General features: G+C 44.6%; 1 protein-coding gene and 1 non-coding gene across 5 annotated transcripts in view; both read left to right on the forward strand.

Annotated features, from left to right (window-relative positions):
• The first annotated feature begins 8,756 nt into the window (after nucleotides 1-8,756).
• Nucleotides 8,757-17,078, forward strand: part of Ssr1 (signal sequence receptor subunit 1) — a 28,914-nt gene continuing 20,592 nt past the window's right edge. For 2 of the 4 annotated variants that reach the window (XM_041633022.1, XM_041633024.1), the window contains exons 1-3: nucleotides 8,757-8,943; nucleotides 10,973-11,085; nucleotides 16,059-16,146. In XM_041633022.1, coding sequence (XP_041488956.1) covers nucleotides 8,865-8,943; nucleotides 10,973-11,085; nucleotides 16,059-16,146 — 280 coding nt within the window. In that variant the 5' untranslated portion in view covers nucleotides 8,757-8,864. The remainder of the gene's footprint in view (nucleotides 8,944-10,972; nucleotides 11,086-16,058; nucleotides 16,147-17,078) is intronic. The other 2 variants (XM_041633023.1, XM_041633025.1) reach the window with 2 other exon arrangements.
• On the forward strand, nucleotides 15,776-15,933 carry LOC121434197. The gene has a single exon (XR_005972410.1). It is a non-coding gene; the product is annotated as a U1 spliceosomal RNA (small nuclear RNA).

The following is a 17,078-nucleotide window of genomic DNA, read 5'->3' on the forward strand; positions in this document are numbered from 1 at the left end:
GGTTCACACTGAGGATGGTTCACACTGAGGATGGTCCACACTGAGGATGGTCCACTCTGAGGATGGTCCTCACTGAGGATGGTCCACACACTTTGTGTTGAAAAGTTTCATCATTTTACTGTCTCATATTTTGATCCTAAATGACAACTTCTTGAAAGTGAGAGGGAAATATGCCAAAATGTTTTTTTTACCATATTCACTATTTTAATTCTCTCCCCCCATTTTTACATAATTTTCTTTCTTTCTTACAGACCTAGATTAGAAAATCACCCAAAGTCCATGACCTTGGTAGATCATCTTGATGGACACTGTAAAGAATGTTCCATTTCCACGTGAACTGACAGTAACACATGATTAAATGTTCATTCCTGAAGTTATGTTCACTTATTTGGGGTGTGTGTGTATGTGTGTTTGGGTATCTAAGGTAAAGGACAAACTTGGGTGTCCCTCTGCAGGAGTCATCCATGTTGTTTGAGAACACAATGTCTCTTGTTGGTATAGAACTTACCAGCTGGCCCCAGGAATCCATTAGTCTCCGTCTCCATGGCGGTGAGACTACACACATGCAGCACTGTACCCGGCTTTTTAAAAATGAGGGTTCTGGGAATATGAATCGGGTCCCTGTGCTTGTGCACCGAACATGTAACCTACTGGCATTATATCCTGCTTGGCTTCCTGACTCCATGTTTGCCTTCATCCCATTCCATCCCTTTGTCAAGTCCCCAAACAAGGCTGAAAGTGTAGCTGTTGATCCACACACTATGTTGGTGGACATTCCATCTCACAAAGTCAGTGTTACACTTCCGTCAGTCGTGAGGTGCAAGAGTGAGTAGTGTGGAGTGTACGGGTTCCAAAGGACATGCTCATAAGTCAAACCATCACCACTTCTGTCTCTGTTGGAGGACTCTGTAAGGCAGCTCCTGTATGAACCTGGAAACAGAAAATGTGGTGTTTGCTCGAGTCTTGGAACACTTAGACAAGGTGGTCCACCAGAGGGGGTTCAGATAGCCACTGTCTTTGGGGAAGGGGGCTGGGTGGATGACAGGCTTAAAACCTTGGAGGGTTCTGAACAGGTAAGGTGTAAGGGGAAGGGGAGGCCCAGACAGCACTGGGTCAGTTGGAATTGACATGCTCAGCATTTCAACTAATTCATTTTAAAGAAGAAAAAAGCAAAAATGATAACTATCAGAATATTTTTAAAATCATAAAAAACATTGAACATGACTTGTGTACGAGAGCTGCAGCCATAGCGGTGTCTCCTTTCAGTAAGATGAGCACGAAAGCTGTGAAGCCACCCAAGTGTAAGAAGTAACCTTCCTTAGAAGTCACATCCAAAGAATCCTCTAGAAAAACCTAGCATGCCGGGGGAAGGTGGTTACTACAAAGACAGCTAAGTCTGGAATCTTCACATTGATGGGATGAACCAAGTGAAAGAAGGCCAGCCCAGGCTGTCTAAAAGCAGGGCTCTGTGCAGAAACACTGACTTATGGTATGTACTAAGAGGCATTTCCATGCCTCTTGTTCCCTACAGAGCATCTCAGAATAAACACACCTCCCTTGGCACATGGCTTTGAGAAACATTAAATGGGCATTTCTCCCTTGGAGACTCTACCACTCTCAGGAGTTCTTTCTCACTTCTCAAATCTGTTTGCTCTGCTTTAAAAAAAAGGGGGGGGTGGGGTGGGTGGGGGGTGGGATGGGGAGCTAGGCATGATGGTACACACCTTTAATCCCAGAACAGAAGCAGAGGCAGAGTTGGAGGGCAGCCTGGTTCACATAGCAAGTTGCAGAGATGCTGAGGGTACAAAGAGAAATAGGTAAAGATCACAAGGGAACTTATGTATGGGAAGTTAGATAAGGAACTGTCCGAGATCCCTGTACAGAGTGACAGTCCTGGTCCTACACTAGAGGAGCTGGTGGGAAGTTGCCTTGGCATAGAGAAGACTCTGGGGAGACTTTACAGAAATCCTTCTCAGAACATGCTGTACTGTTCTTCAAACTTCCCCTCAAGTTCTGCATGCCTCTGAAAATCTGCTGTCCCTCTTACCTGTCTTGTTTTGAGGCAGGATTTCACTGTGCATGCCAGACTAGCTTCAAACTCACTATGTAGCCCAGGCTAGCCTCAAACTCATGGCAGTCTGTTGTGGGCTATTTGTACACTGTGTGAAGATGTGTTGCTGTGACTGGTGTAATAAGAACCCGAATGGCCAATAGCTAGGCAGGAGATAGAGTAGGGACTTTGGGCAGAGAGAGAGCTCAGGGAGGAAGAAAGGTAGACTCACCATCCAGATATGGAGGAAGTAGGACAGGCAGTGAAGAAGTGAGCCTTGTGGGAGAATGTAGATTAAAAATTGCTGGTTGATGTAAGTTATAAGAACTAGTTAGGAACAAGTCTAAGTTAAGGCGAAGCTTTTATAATTAATAAGAAGTCCCATGTTGTTATTTGTGGGCTAAAGGTTCTGAGAAGAAAGTCCTGCTGCAGCAGCTCTCCTATCTCAGCCGTCAGAGTCTGGGACTTAAAGGCATGCACCACCACACCTGCCTTAACCCTCTTCCTCATACCTCTGTGTGACCACCACCCACACAGAGCTCTCAGCACCTGTAACCCTTCTCTCCATGTCTGCCGCTAACTAGTTACCACACCCTTTCACTTTACCACGAGATCACTGGCAGCTTCTTATCCTCCTCTGTCTTATTTAGGGTGTCTGTTGTGAAGGGACACTGTGACCACAGCAACTCTTAATTAAGTTGGCAGCTTACAGGTTCAGTCCGTTATCATCATGACAGGGAGCATGGCTGCATGCAGGTAGATGTGGTGCTGGAGGAGTAGCCTAAAGTCCTACATCTTGCAGGCAACAGGAAGTTTACTAAGACACTGGGCGGTATCCTGAGCATAGGAAACATCAAAGTCCACCCACACAGTGGTACAAGTCCTCCAACAAGGCCATACTCACTCCAGCAAAGCCACATCTCCTAATAGTGTCACTCCTTATGAGATTATGGGGATCAATTACATTCAAACCACCACATCCTTTATGTCCATGGAAAGATGCAGAAGGGAAGTTAGACAGAAGGGAAACATCAGAAGAAGAGAGTAGAACAAGCAGCAGACAGAATAATAAAATGAAGAACTAAGCTTTGGCTCTCAGGGAAGTCCCTGTGTGTCTGTTTGTCCTAGTTCACTGACTCCGTGGATTCCCGCTGAGCCCAGAGCTACTGCTGGAGGCTGGTCCTCACGGCAGTGATATCTGTCTCAAAACAAAACAAAACAAAAAAAAAAAACGAAAACCCTATATATACATACATACATATCCTCTATTTTTTAAAGAGTGAACAGCCCTCAGTCTCCTCAATTGTATGAAGATGGAGACACATCAATTGTATAAATTAGATCTGGGATCACTTGGAAGGCTCAATGACAGACTGTCTAGATTAGTTGGCCTGTGAGCTTGCTTGTGAAATAGTTTGCTAATTAAATCAGTTAAGTAAGAGGGGAGGACCTACCCTGGACTGGATGGAACTATTTTGTGGACTGGGTCCCAGACTGAATGAATGAAAACGAGGGAGCATGTTTGCTGATTTTTGCCCGTGGGTGCAATACAAACAGCTGTCTCTGGATTCCCCCAAATGATGGACTGTAACCTAGAACTTTCTCCCCTAGGTGCTTTTGTCAGGGTATTCTATCACAGCTGAAGTGTTATGGACATAACATGTCCTTCTGTCCTTTCCCTAGGTTGGCGCTTCATTACAATAGCACAGCTCTCTACAGGTTATACCCTCTGCCCACTTTCCCTTACCTCTCCTGTCTTACCTGCAGCTCACTGTAGAGTGCCCAGGCTATGTCTGCCTGTCCCCATTCCCATTTTCTTATCTCTACTCCATTGGCCCAGTTCTCTCCAGAATTTTTTTTCTTTTTTTAATTTATTTATTAAAGATTTCTGTCTCTTCCCCGCCACAGCCTCCCATTTCCCTCCCCTTCCCCCAATCAAGTCCCCCTCCCTCGTCAGCCCAAAGAGCAATCAGGGTTCCCTGCCCTGTGGGAAGTCCAAGGACCACCCACCTCCATCCAGGTCTAGTAAGGTGAGCATCCAAACTGCCTAGGCTCCCACAAAGCCAGTACGTGCAGTAGGATCAAAAACCCATTGCCATTGTTCTTGAGTTCTCAGTAGTCCTCATTGTCCGCTATGTTCAGCGAGTCCGGTTTTATCCCAGGCTTATTCAGACCCAGTCCAGCTGGCCTTGGTGAGTTCCCGATAGAACATCCCCATTGTCTCAGTGTGGGGGTGCACCCCTCGCAATCCTGAGTTCCTTGCTCATGCTCTCTCTCCTTCTGCTCCTGATTTGGACCGTGAGATTTCTGTCCAGTGCTCCAATGTGGGTCTCTGTCTCTGTCCCTTTCATCGCCTGATGAAGGTTAATATTCAGAAGGATGCCTATATGTTTTTCTTTGGGTTCTCCTATTTAGCTTCTCTAGGATCACTAATTATAGGCTCAATGTCCTTTGTTTATGGCTAGAAACCAAATATGAGTGAGTACATCCCATGTTCCTCTTTTTGGGTCTGGCTTACCTCACTCAGGATAGTGTTTTCTATTTCCATCCATTTGCATGCAAAATTCAAGAAGTCCTTGTTTTTTACTGCTGAGTAGTACTCTAATATGTATATATTCCATACTTTCTTCATCCATTCTTCCATTGAAGGGCATCTAGGTTGTTTCCAGGTTCTGGCTATTACAAACAATGCTGCTATGAACATAGTAGAGCATATACTTTTGTTGTATGATAAGGCCTCTCTTGGGTATATTCCCAAGAGTGGTATTGCTTCTCCAGAATTTCTTGCACTTAGCCCTTGCCTCCCAAACAGCACCTGACCACTCTTTCCACAGCCTCTCACCAGGGCCTTTCTTCCCATCCGCTGAAGGGAGTGTCCTGCCAGCTTTCAAACAGAGCCAAAGCAGGTAGGACTGACGCTCCTAGGTAGTGAAGACATTCTCAGGGCTCAGTATTGTTATGTGGTTGTCCTGTAGGGGAGGGGCCACGGAGGTGAAATGGGAGTCAGAGTGCTGGGGTGGAGTGCGGGGCTTTACATGAGTGTCATGGAATTTATCAAGTTTTAGTGGAGAATTTAAAATCCAAGCCAGTCGAACTATACTGAGAAGAAAACTGCAAAATGACAGTCCATATTGTCGCTGTTACGGACACAGGACTGAAAGGAGTGGCCTCTGAGCCCTTAGTTTTGAGAGGTGGCATTAGTGGGCTGTGTGGGTTGATGGGAGTGACGCACTGAGAAGCAGTCAATGTGGTGTAGAGAGGGAGACTCTAGAATCACAACTTTACACAGGTGACAGGATCCAGACCACAAATGGTGACTAGCTTCTGACTGGCCTATAAACATTTTACTGTAAGAGAAAGGAGGGCAAAGCCTGAGGGGACAGAGGCAGGTTAAGTGGTGGGGTTTGTGGTCAATCCGGTGGCCGGATTGCTCATGATGTTTTTACAGTGTGGGCTGTAGAAGGAATGGAAGCTCTCCTGTTAATTGAGACACTGGCCAGGATAGTCTTGTTTCCTGTTCCCTTTTCCCATAGAGTTTTGCTCTCTCTGAGAAAATACAATAGAATATTTAATTCTTTTTTTGCTCCTTGATGCATGAAAGAACACTTAAGTATATGGTCACAAACAATTAAACACAACTGTTTTTGAGTCCTCAAAACAGTTATAATTTTATAAACCAAGCGGATTACAAATTTAAGGAGGAAAGATTTAACTATAGCAAAACCATATCTCATTGGTTCAACAAGTATTTATGAGCTGGGAATGACGGTACACACCTATAGTACTAGCACCTGGGAAGTTGAGGCAGTAGGGTTCAAAGCTTAAGGCCAACCTGGGCTACACAAGAAGGTCCTGTCTCAAAAGACTGTTTTCTAACACCTGTGGTAGGGTATATTAACAGATAGGAGACCCAAGAGCTATGGACTGTATAAGAAGATTACAGATGCTATGAAGTGAATGGGGGGATCTGAGATTGAGAAGCAGGAAGTCATGGCTGCTGGGAAGTCAAACCTGGGTCATCTGGAAGAACAGTGCTCTTAACCAATGAGATATCTCTCCAGTCCAAGGGCTGTCTGTAATTTTAATGCAGGGCAGGGTACATGGAGGAAGTAACAGATGAGTGACATTCTGAAGGCCATGCAGTCACCTAGAGAATGCAGAGAACAAACCCAGGGCTCGTGCAATTTGAACAGTGCTGAGGCAAACTCAAGTATCAAGGGAAATGATTTTCTGCTCCCACATATTATAAAGGAATCAAATGACCAAAGCAGAGAATCGCCTGTCTGAACTGTCCCAGTGTGATTATCCCGGGTGTCCCATCTTCCCTGACAACAAAACCTTCCAAAAAGTAGGCCAGAGGCTGGGAGAAGATAGGGGGCATGAGAGGGGATATTATGGGAGGCTTAAATTAGTAGATGGGACTTTAATAAATACCCATGGCCAATTTAGGGGAACTTTCCTAGTGGGCACTGAGGGAAAGCTGACTTGTCTCAAGGCTCCCTCAAACACTGGCTTCTGCTTTTTACATAACTAAATGGCTGAATGTGCTGGTTTCTCCCTCCTCCCATTTTCATGTTTTTATATTCCCTAGTTCATTACATACCAGTCACCTCTGAGCACACACATCACTGGTTTCTGCCGCACCTTTCACAGCTAATCACCCAAAAGTGCTCCACGAAGTCACCAGTGCGGCCACTGCTGCAACAGCTACTGCAGAGTACCATGCAACAGCGACCACGGCTGCTCCCCAGGAGCACCCTCCCACTTCACTGATACTTCTGTGCAGAGCCACAGGGTGGCTGGCACTGCCTTGATGGCAGAGACTACACTGAATTCTCCACTGGAAGGAATAGTCCTGCACCTCCACTTCAACACCTGTTTTGAAGACTGCAGAAAGGGATACTGTCTCAAAAACTAACAACAAAAACAAATTTAAGGGAATCCTTTTGTGTCCTGAGTTAACTGTTCAGACCCGCCCTGACTTGCTGATGTGGAGAAGGTTGTCTCAGTAATGTTCTATTGCTGTGATGAGATCCTATGACCAAGGCAACTCATAAAAGGAAACATTTAATTAGGGGCTGGCTTACAGTTTCGGAAGCTTGGTCTATTATCATGGCAGGAACCATGGCTGTACACAGGCAGAATGGTGCTGGGGAAGTAGCTGAGAGTTCTCCATCCTGATCGCCAGGTAGCAGGGAGAGAGAGAACTGGGCCTGCCATGCAAGGCCCGATCTCCTTAACCTTCCTCCAATAAGGCCATTCTTAGATGACTAAGTATTTAAATATGAGCCTGTGGAGGCCATTCTTATTCAGACCACCACAGTTTTTATTTTTTGTTTGTTCGTTTTGTGGTGGTTTGGACAAATATGTCCTTCTAATTTTACCTTCTATTTCAGGGACTGTAACTGAGGTGAAGCTATAGATGCCCTGTTACTGCACAGAGGATCTGTCTTGACTCTCCCCTTCTCAGGTCTGACTCCAGGTGGTGAGCACTTGTGGCCCTTTAAAGGCCCTAGAGTTTGCAGACGTGTCTCCCACCTCTTCTCAGCACACATTTCAGCCGACCTGAACTCACTGGGGTTAAGCTCAGACATAAGCTGTGACTTTCCTAGGTGCGTTTATTCCCTATGTGGCTCAGAGGCTCCAAACATCCTGGTGGCCTCTTAGCCCCTGTGGTGATTTGAATGAGAAGAGCCCCCATAGGTTCATATGCTTGAATGTGTTGTTCCAGTTGGTGGAACTGTTTGCTAAGGAACAGGTGTGGCCTTGCTAAAGGAGATATATCATTGGGGTTGGGCTTTGAGCTTTCAAAAGCCTACACCATTAGAGTTAACTCTCTACCTGGTCTTTTTTAGCACTGCACTGTAAGCTCTTAGGTAATGCACTAGCAACATGCCTGCCTCATTCTCCCTGATGTCATGAACACACGCTCTGAGATTGTAAACAAGCCTACAAACTAAATGCTTTCTTTTATACATGGCTTTGATCATGGAGTCTCTTGATAGTCACTGAAAAATAACTCAGTAAGGCCCTGATAAAGGATTGTGTCTGGAGGGTCGCCTGAGTTTGTTTCACACTTGCCAGCTGAAGTTGCCAGAAATATGCCACGTGAGATCTTGTGGAGTGGAAACAGCAGAAATGCTAGGTGATTTCTAAGTCTGGATCCATTACATTAAGAGGAAAAAAAAAATCCTAGAATCGAGCCTGGGAGGTGGTTGTGATGCAAGCCAGAGTTCAAGTCCAAAACCCACGTAAAGGTGGAAGGAGTGAATCAATTCCCAGATGTCCTCTGTCTGGCCTCCACATCTGTGCACGGGTAATTACACACACGCACACGCACACACCACGTGCGCGCACTCACCCAAAGTGTAAAAGAATACAACTCCAGAGCGTGAGGCGTCACTCCTCGTTTTGTTTTTTTTTTTTGTTTGTTTGTTTGTTTTGTCGCTACCCACAGCCCTTCCTTTCTGTCAAAAGCTACACAAGCAGGAAGTTTACGTCCCTCACGTCACCGCTACTCACCGAGGGTCTGTCCCTCAAAGCAACCACTGCACGAGAAACGTAACTGGAAGAGGTAGGCCCGCAAGGCTATCGCGGGAACCCCGAGGCCCCACCACAGGCCACGTGACCTCGCCGACCGCAGGACCCGCCCCTGGCCACTTAGAGGCCACGTCGCTGGTGGCGGGGCGGGACCACGGCCGGCGCGCGTGCGTGCCCCGCCCCTCCGGCGGAGCCCGGATGAAGTGCAACGCCATTACCGCCAGAGCCGCCGAGAGCCCTAGCGGACGTGCAGTGGACGCTGACCGGCGGCACCATGAGACTCCTCCCCCGCCTGCTGCTGCTGTTCCTGCTGGCCTTCCCCGCCGCCGTGCTGCTCCGCGGAGGCCCCGGAGGTGAGGGATGCGGGGGGTGGGCCCGGCACCGCGGCCGCCCGGCACCGCTTCCCCCGCCGGACTCCCGGGGAGGGGGGCCGTGCTGCCCCCCAGGACCCGCCGCGGCTCAGCGCCCTCTGCGAGCGCGGGCCCGTAGCCCTCGGTCCGCGGGACCCACGCCGGGGCCGATCTGATCTCTCTGCCCGCGCGGACCCTGGACCCCCAAGCCCCGGCCGCTGCGCTGACGTGTCGCTAGCCCCACGCGGGCGCGCCTCCATTCATTCGCCCAGAGCGGATTCTCTACTTCGGCGCGATGAATCGCCGTCTCTCGGTCTCCTCGATCGACCATCGCGGTCGGTGTGGACCTCGAGACGCGGTGTCCAAAAAACGCCCCCTCCTCCTGCTGCTAGTCAGCCGGTACCGAAGAGTCCCCGCGGGATGGCTTTCTTCTGCTTTTCTAATTTCTCCCCACCACTCCCCTCTCCCTTTCCTAGCCAGTTTCTGCTGGATGGAAATGTGCTGGGAAGAAGTTACTTGGAGCTTTTTAAGTTTATTCATTCCAGTGTTTAACCTTAAGTAAAAACTTGGCAGAATGTAAAAACGTAGAAACCTTTTCCTCTTGCCCTTCATGAGCTTTGATTTTCTAATTTATAAAATGAGTTAGTTTGAGTGATCGCCAGAATTCCTTTCATTTTTCTAAGTTTGAGCGGCTCAGGGCATAAAAAGTTATGATCCGCGTTCAGGAGCTGTTTAGCCAAGCAATCAGGAAAGTGATTGGCTTCTATTTAGTAGCTAATAGGACTTTGAGTTACCGTTAGGGATTTTGGTTGGGGGCGCGGTGGGGTCACGGGACAGATGTTGAGACAGTCTCACGGAGGTAGCCCTGGCTGGCTTCAAAGTCTCTGTAGCCTAACACGACCTTGAACTTCTGATCCTTGTGCCTGTACCTCTGGAGTACTGGGTTTCAGGTGTCTGTCACCACACCCCATGAGTGAGGTGGTGGAGAGGAACCCAGGGCTTCCAGCATGCCAGGAATGCAAGACTTGCAAGCTAACAACTGAGCTACAACCGTAGCCCCCTGGATTTTCTTTCTTTTTTGAAACTGGCTTTGGAAAATGAAGTATAAACTATGAATGAATCGTTTTAACCCAGGAAAGTGAAAAGATTTAAAAATGCATGGTCCTGAGAACGGATTGTTGCTCTTGGATACTGCACGTGTGGCTCTTCCCACTGAATTGCCACATCATCAGTTTCTGAGAAGTGGTGGGAAGAACTGCTAGCTAGAACTTTGAAGGGCTTCTGAGGATTTTGCCTGAAATTGATGTAGTGTGACTTGTTGAGAAAGTTTTGCCTATAAAGCTATGATTTATAGTTTAGTGTTATGATTATAATTTATTTTTTGGTATTTTAAATCTATCTGAAAATATGCTTAAAGTCATGTGCAAAATAATTAGATTTTTTTCTTTGCTACTAACCATGAAGATACCACTATTATTTTAAATTTTTTATTACATTGTGTGTGTGTCTGTCTGTCTGCCTGCCTGCCTGTCTCTATCTGTACTTGTGTCTTGCAGTGTATATGCAGAGACTAGGGGACACTTTTCAGGGTGAATCCTAAAGATCAAATTCACATGGTTAGGTTTGGCAGCAAGTGCCATTAACCCACTGAGTTTGTGCCTTTTGATATTAGAAACATTCCCATTAAAATTGACGTACAGAAGTTAAGACTACTAGTAAGATATTATAAATATTTTTGTGCAGGAGTATTGTTCAGCTGACCAGGAAGACTGAATTACTACAGGCAGAACTTCTTCTTTTTCTTTATTATTTATTTGAGGCAGGGTTTCTCTGTGTAGCTTTTGGCTATCCTGAAATTCACTCTGTAGAAGAGGTTGACATCAGACTTACAGAGATCTGCCTGCCTCTGCTTCCCAAGTGCTCGGATTAAAATTGTGTGCCACTACCGCCTGGCTAGAACATTTTCTTGTTTAGACCTGATGTTTAAAAACACTGATAAAATTTATGTGCTCATTTTTTATTTTAATTTCAGGGTCATTAGCAGTGGCTCAAGATCTTACAGATGATGAAGAAACAGTGGAAGATTCGATAATTGAAGATGAAGACGATGAAGCTGAAGTAGAAGAAGACGAACCCACAGATTTGGTTAGTGCTACATACTATATCTAGAATATATATGACACATGAAGATTCCCCCCCCCACCCCCCCCCCACCCCCGGCATTTTGAAGTAGTCTCAATGTAATGCATCTGGTCCTGAGCTCAAGGTACTGAGGGTACTGAGGGATTGCCTTGAACTTCTGGTCCTTCTGCCTCTTCTTCCAAATACAGGACATGATGGGTTAGAGACATGTACTACAATGCCATGTTTTATGTGGTATCAGGGATTGAACCCAGAGCTTCAGACATAGGGAACAAGTATACTATCAACTGAGCTAGATACTCAGCCCAAGAATATATTCTATATATAGGCAAATTTGGTAATTATTTTTAAGTTATGTATGAATGTGTGGATACTTGCATGTGATTGCAAATGCTTGAGGAAGGCAGGGGCTTTAGATCTGTAACTGGAGTTACAGACAGTTGAAGGTTTTAGACATGGGTCCTCTGCAAAAGTCATATGTGCTCTTAGCCTCTGAGCCATCTCCCCTGGGTTGAAGTGGCCTAAGGGCAAATCATTGAGAATGAACTCGAGGATTTCTGGAGTAGGGGAAGAGAAAAGGTGCACTGAACATGTCAGGATTGTCCCTATGTGAAGGCTGGAGAAGAACAGCATAATTGGGCCAGCAGCAGACCCTGACCGTTAAATTTGGAGTCTAGGTCTTAGCTTTCTAGCTCTGTTTTTTGTGTGTGTGTGCTTGCTTCTTTTCATTCAGTAACCTGCCATGAGTCATGTAGGGGCATCTCTACTATGTAACAAGGCTCTGTTCTGGGTACTAGATTGAACAAGTGAGGTATTTCCTCTCCTTTCTTAGAGTTCATGTTTTTGTGGGTCATATGAGTGTGTTTTGGGAGCAGGGGATGAAGAACAGGTGATAAAATATGCTTTATGAATAGTAACAGTTAGAGATGATCTCTTTGAAGTTTGCTCTGAAATTTATACTCTGTAATAATGACAATAAGAATATCTGGCTCAGAGCTGGAGAGATGGCTCTGCAGTTACGAACACTGGCTACTCTCCCAGAAGACCTGAGTTCTTTTCCCTGCACCAACATAACTCACAAACATCTGCAATCAGTTCCAAGGGATCCGGTGCCCACTTTTGACCTCTTCAACTGATTTCAATAGAGGAGCAACTTTGAATAGCTCACCCATGCTACCTGCTCTCTCCTCTCTCTGCTTATGGAGGTGGTCTGGATACACAGACTAGTCTGCTGTTGCACCAGTGGGCTTTATATTCCTTTGTGACATGGGGTAAATCGTAAGGTTATCCGTCTTACTTTGATATGCTTTCTATGTTGTCAGCTGTTCTCGCAAACATTGCTTGCTTTAACTCCGCTCTGGCAGGAATGTTGGCTTTGGTGTCAGAAAATGAAGACCTTCAATAGTGAACTATTCAAGATGAACTTCTGTGCATTTCCCTAACAATGAGCTGTGTTCATGACTCTAAGGATCTCAGCCTGTGGATTGTACAGTATTCTTTGGTCCTTCTCGTTGGCATTTGGCCCTGGAGCTGCGCACGTGCAGATGTTGTCTTCCCTCCTTCAGTTGCTACTCCCTTTTTTACCTTTGCTGGTACTTTTTCTTCTTACTTTAGCTTCATATTCATTACCCATCAGGAGCCATCCTATATGTGTAGTGAAAGTTGCTATGGTCACCAGCAACCTAATTGCCAAATTCCTGGCCCATTTTCCTGGTTGTGTATTTCAGGCTTTTTTAACATTTGCTATTTGCACTTTGAATCCCACTGTGTTGACACCCCTTCTCTTTCCCGCCGATTTGCTGTTTTCTCTGCTACCTTCTTCTGCTTACTCCCTAATGTTGATAAAACCTGATTCTAACCACCACAGCCTTCCGTTGATGGCTTTCAGGTCTCCTAGCCCCTTGCCTTGAGCTCCGCAAATATCTCCACCACTTTGCAGGATAGTACCATTTTCATATGCCCGTGATGGAGTCTGGCACTTACCAGTTTGTCCTCTCTGCTTTTATGTAGCTCCAGGGAATTGAACTAGTATCTTTTTTGTTGTTGTTGTTGTTCTATTCTTGTAGGAGGCCACTTGTTTGTTCCCAGCTGTTCAGACCTGAAATAACCACACTGAAACTATATTATTTCAATACTATTTGGCAAATAGCTTAAGCATGTTTCTGGCTAACTCATATCTTAAATTAACCCATTTCTATTAGTCTGCGTATAGCCACATGGCTGTGGTTTACCTGGTAAAGTTCCGGCATCTGCTGGCAGCAGCTGCATGGCATCTCCTGACTCTGCCTTCTTTCTCCCAGCATTTAGTATAGTTTTTCCTGCCTAGTTCTACTCTGCCCTATCAACAGGCCAAGGCAGTTTCTTTATTCATTAACCAATAAAAGCAACACATATACAGAATGGTGTCCCACACTATTTCCCTTTTCTGTTTAAATAAAAAGGAAGGTTTTAACTTTAACATAGTAAAATTACATATAGCGAAACAGGTATCAAGCAAGAATTACATTTATAATATTTATATTTTTTATCATAACTATTCTTCATTCCATCAAAGACTTCAGAAGGATATAGTACCTAAATGAACAGGAAGTGCATTGTAAGCAACTTCTAAAACTCTAGAATTGACAGAGACATCCTGCTACCTGGACAGTTACCCAAAATTCTTCTGTAATATTGGAGCATTCACCTTCAACCTACAGGCCCATAGTATCTGGCAGACTCTTCCATGAAGTAGGAAATTTCAAAGATAGTTCCACTTGTATTGGCAGTCACTTTCTTCTGTGTACTGCAGAATGTCTGGCAGTCTCTTTCATGAAGCAAGGAACCCCAAAGGACCATCTCATCTTTAGGCAAGTTCAGCAGTCATTTTTCTGTGGGTTCTGCATGTCAGTTTACATAGCATGACATCAAGCAGTCCAGGCAAGAGCAGTTTCTTGCCCAAATGGCTAGCAAACTCCATGAGAAGCCTCTGAAGTAGATTGGTGCTGCCAGGAGCAGATATGTCTCATTGTCATGAAAAGTCTAGTCTAAGTTCTTAAAACATTTTAAATGCCATATTCTGAAAGTCTCTGAAAGATTTGAAGAATACCTAACTAACTGAAATATACCTCTATATATCTAGAAAACCTAACATGAGTACAAGCTTGACTATTATAGATGATTATCTATTAACCTATATTTCTTAATTATACATTACATTTTTAAATGAGCTGCACAAATACAATACCTTAATCAAGAACAGAACTATACATACAACAAAACTGACTTTAAATTTGTATCGATAAACCAAGATTGATACCAGTGCAAATCTCTATAGCACATCCCCCTTTAAATCTAAATAAACATTTATAAATAATATTTGGGAATATGGGCATAGTTCTCTCCAAACTGCTTCCTGCTTTTTGTTGGGCAAAGTATTTTGGGGGCTGTTCACAGCGGCCTTTCAGGGGTTCTTTGTTCATCAAATGACTCTAGTCTGGAAGCAATCCACAGGTTTGCTCTGTGGAAACAAAAGAACCTCTTTTCCAAAGCAACAAATTCTTAGACCCAAATTTTAAAGTCCAGGTACCTTTATGTTGGTTTATCTTAGCAGCCCCCAGAATCAAATATCTCTCTGCAGTCAAAAAATTCAAAGAAAACACAGTAACTTTCTATACTCTTTCTTCTCTCTCCCAAACCTTCATACATTTATTCATCACTGTGACCATTTAGAGGTCTTTTCCGTCTGGATTTGTCTTTATTGTGTATCTGTAATCTTTTTCTGACCAGAACCACTTTTTTTTCCTCAACATATTCTGAAGTTCATTAAATTGAATCTTAGTTGTAATTTCTCTCTTTCTCCTTTTTCTCAAGTATACTTTGCTACTTTATTCTTACAGAATTTGTTAGCCTTTCTGTTTCAGGTATATCCACCTACCTGCATATTGTATTTTGGAGAAACTATATTGCTCAAACTGGCTTCAAACTCCTATGCTCAATCAAGCAATCCTGCCTCAGCCTTCAAAAGTCATATCCTGCCTAGTTGTATTCTTTGGATCTGGGGATGTGTGTGTGTGTGTGTGTGTGTGTGTCTGTATCCATCATTACCATACCATTTCAGTGATAAGTGACTGATTGTAATAAGGAAATCTTATTTTATTTTTTATTTTTTCTGAGACAAGGTTTCTCTGTAGCTTTGGTGCTTGTCCAGGAACTAGCTCTTGTAGACCAGGCTAGCCTCGAACTCACAGAGATCCGCCTGCCTCTGCCTCCCAAGTGCTGGGATTAAAGGCATGCACCATCACCACCTGGCTATGAGGAAATTGTAATTGGTATGGAAATCTTTCTGGGCTGAAATAATAAGGTGCTTGAGAATGGGGCTGGGCAAAATGTGGTTACTAGCCAAATCCAGCTCTGCTCATCCATTTATTGTCCGGCTGCTTTTATACAGCATCAGAAGTAAGTAGTAAAAGGAGAGGGACCTTATGATGGTCCTTCTTTGGAAGGAAGCTAGCTTGCCAGTCTGTTTAGGGACCTTGCAGTTCAAGTGTGGTTGAACTCTTATCCATGCTGGCATTTCCTGAATGTGTGGAAAAATTGGAACAGAATTTCAGTCTTTACTTGAGGTAGAGTTACCAGATTCCCAGTGACTTAGTGTCCACATTTCCATGAGGAGTTCTGTTTAATTGACGAGGTAGAGCAGAGTTACACCATTGTGCTTACCTGTGGGAGAGATGCTCTGACCCAGGAAGTGGCTTTCCCAGAGAGAGGCTCTTCCTTTGCACTGGGCTGTGCTGACTAGTGATTTCCCAGGGCAGGAACCTCCTCTGTATAAACTGTGATAGTGGGGAACTGTGTTTGTCTTTCCTCCTAAAAAGTGAGAAATGCACACCACCAGCACCAGTGATCAGTGCTTTAGCCCAGTCTAGTGAAGTCTGCGCTGCAGTGAATGTTTTCACCCTTTCACAGCACTCTGTTGTTGATGTTGTTGCCTTTAGGCAGAAGATAAAGAAGAAGAAGATGTGTCTGGTGAACCAGAAGCTTCACCGAGTGCAGACACAACTATCTTATTTGTAAAAGGAGAAGGTAATGGAGAATCGTCTGTTTAATTTCAATCTTTTGTGTGGTAATGCTGGTATTTAAAGGGGAAAATAAATGTTATTTGGTTTGCTAGAAATTAAACATTCTTCTCAAAAAAAATTTTTTAAAAAATGTGTGTATCTGGGTGCACATGTACCTCTGGGAGCATGCGGGGGCTCCAGGATAACTTGCAGGAGGACTATCTTGTCACGGTTCTGAGGATTGAGCCCTGGTTATCAGGCAGCCATCTTGCCATCCCCAAAGGTCCCATTCTTGAAACTTTCCAAGCTGTGTCAGGAATACCGTTTTGTTTTGATGACTTGAGTTTAAACTCATGTTAAAGATTAGCCAGCGGTCACACGAAAATGCCAGTTAGGGACTTCACTGAAGATATGAGGTAGCGTGCAGTAGGCAGCACTGCAGAGACAGGAGGGCCCTTTTCTGAGCAAGTGAAGGGGAGAACTGACTCCCCAGAAGTAATTCTCTGCTCTGTTTGCATCCACACTCACACACATACTCACTTTCAAAAGGAGTTTATTTTGTTGGTATTGAACTCAAGGTCCTCCTGCCTCAGCCTTCCAGGTGTTGGGATTATAGGCACATGTTATCAGGCCTGTCTGGAATTTGATGGTAGTTTCAAATGTTTAAATATCAATGAAATACTAAATGTCTACAGTTAGGCCTTGGTTACAGAATAGCATTAACTTAAAAAAGAAAATTAATGTCGCATATTTCTTGCTCTAAATGTATGGGACCAGAAGTGGTTTTGAGTATTTTATTTAAGTTGTAGAATATTTTTATGTGCATAATGAGCTGCCTGTAGGCGGAGTTTGTTTCACGTACACCTCACAACTTGAGACTTGGATTCTCCACTTGTAGCATCTTGTTGGCAGCTCATAAAGGTTTAGATTTTGGAGCATTTCCAGTCTTCCTGTTAG

The sequence above is a fragment of the Microtus oregoni genome, unplaced genomic scaffold, assembly GCF_018167655.1.
Source record: "Microtus oregoni isolate MIOR12 unplaced genomic scaffold, Mior012 000042F_ref0000377, whole genome shotgun sequence".
Lineage (NCBI taxonomy): Eukaryota > Metazoa > Chordata > Mammalia > Rodentia > Cricetidae > Microtus > Microtus oregoni.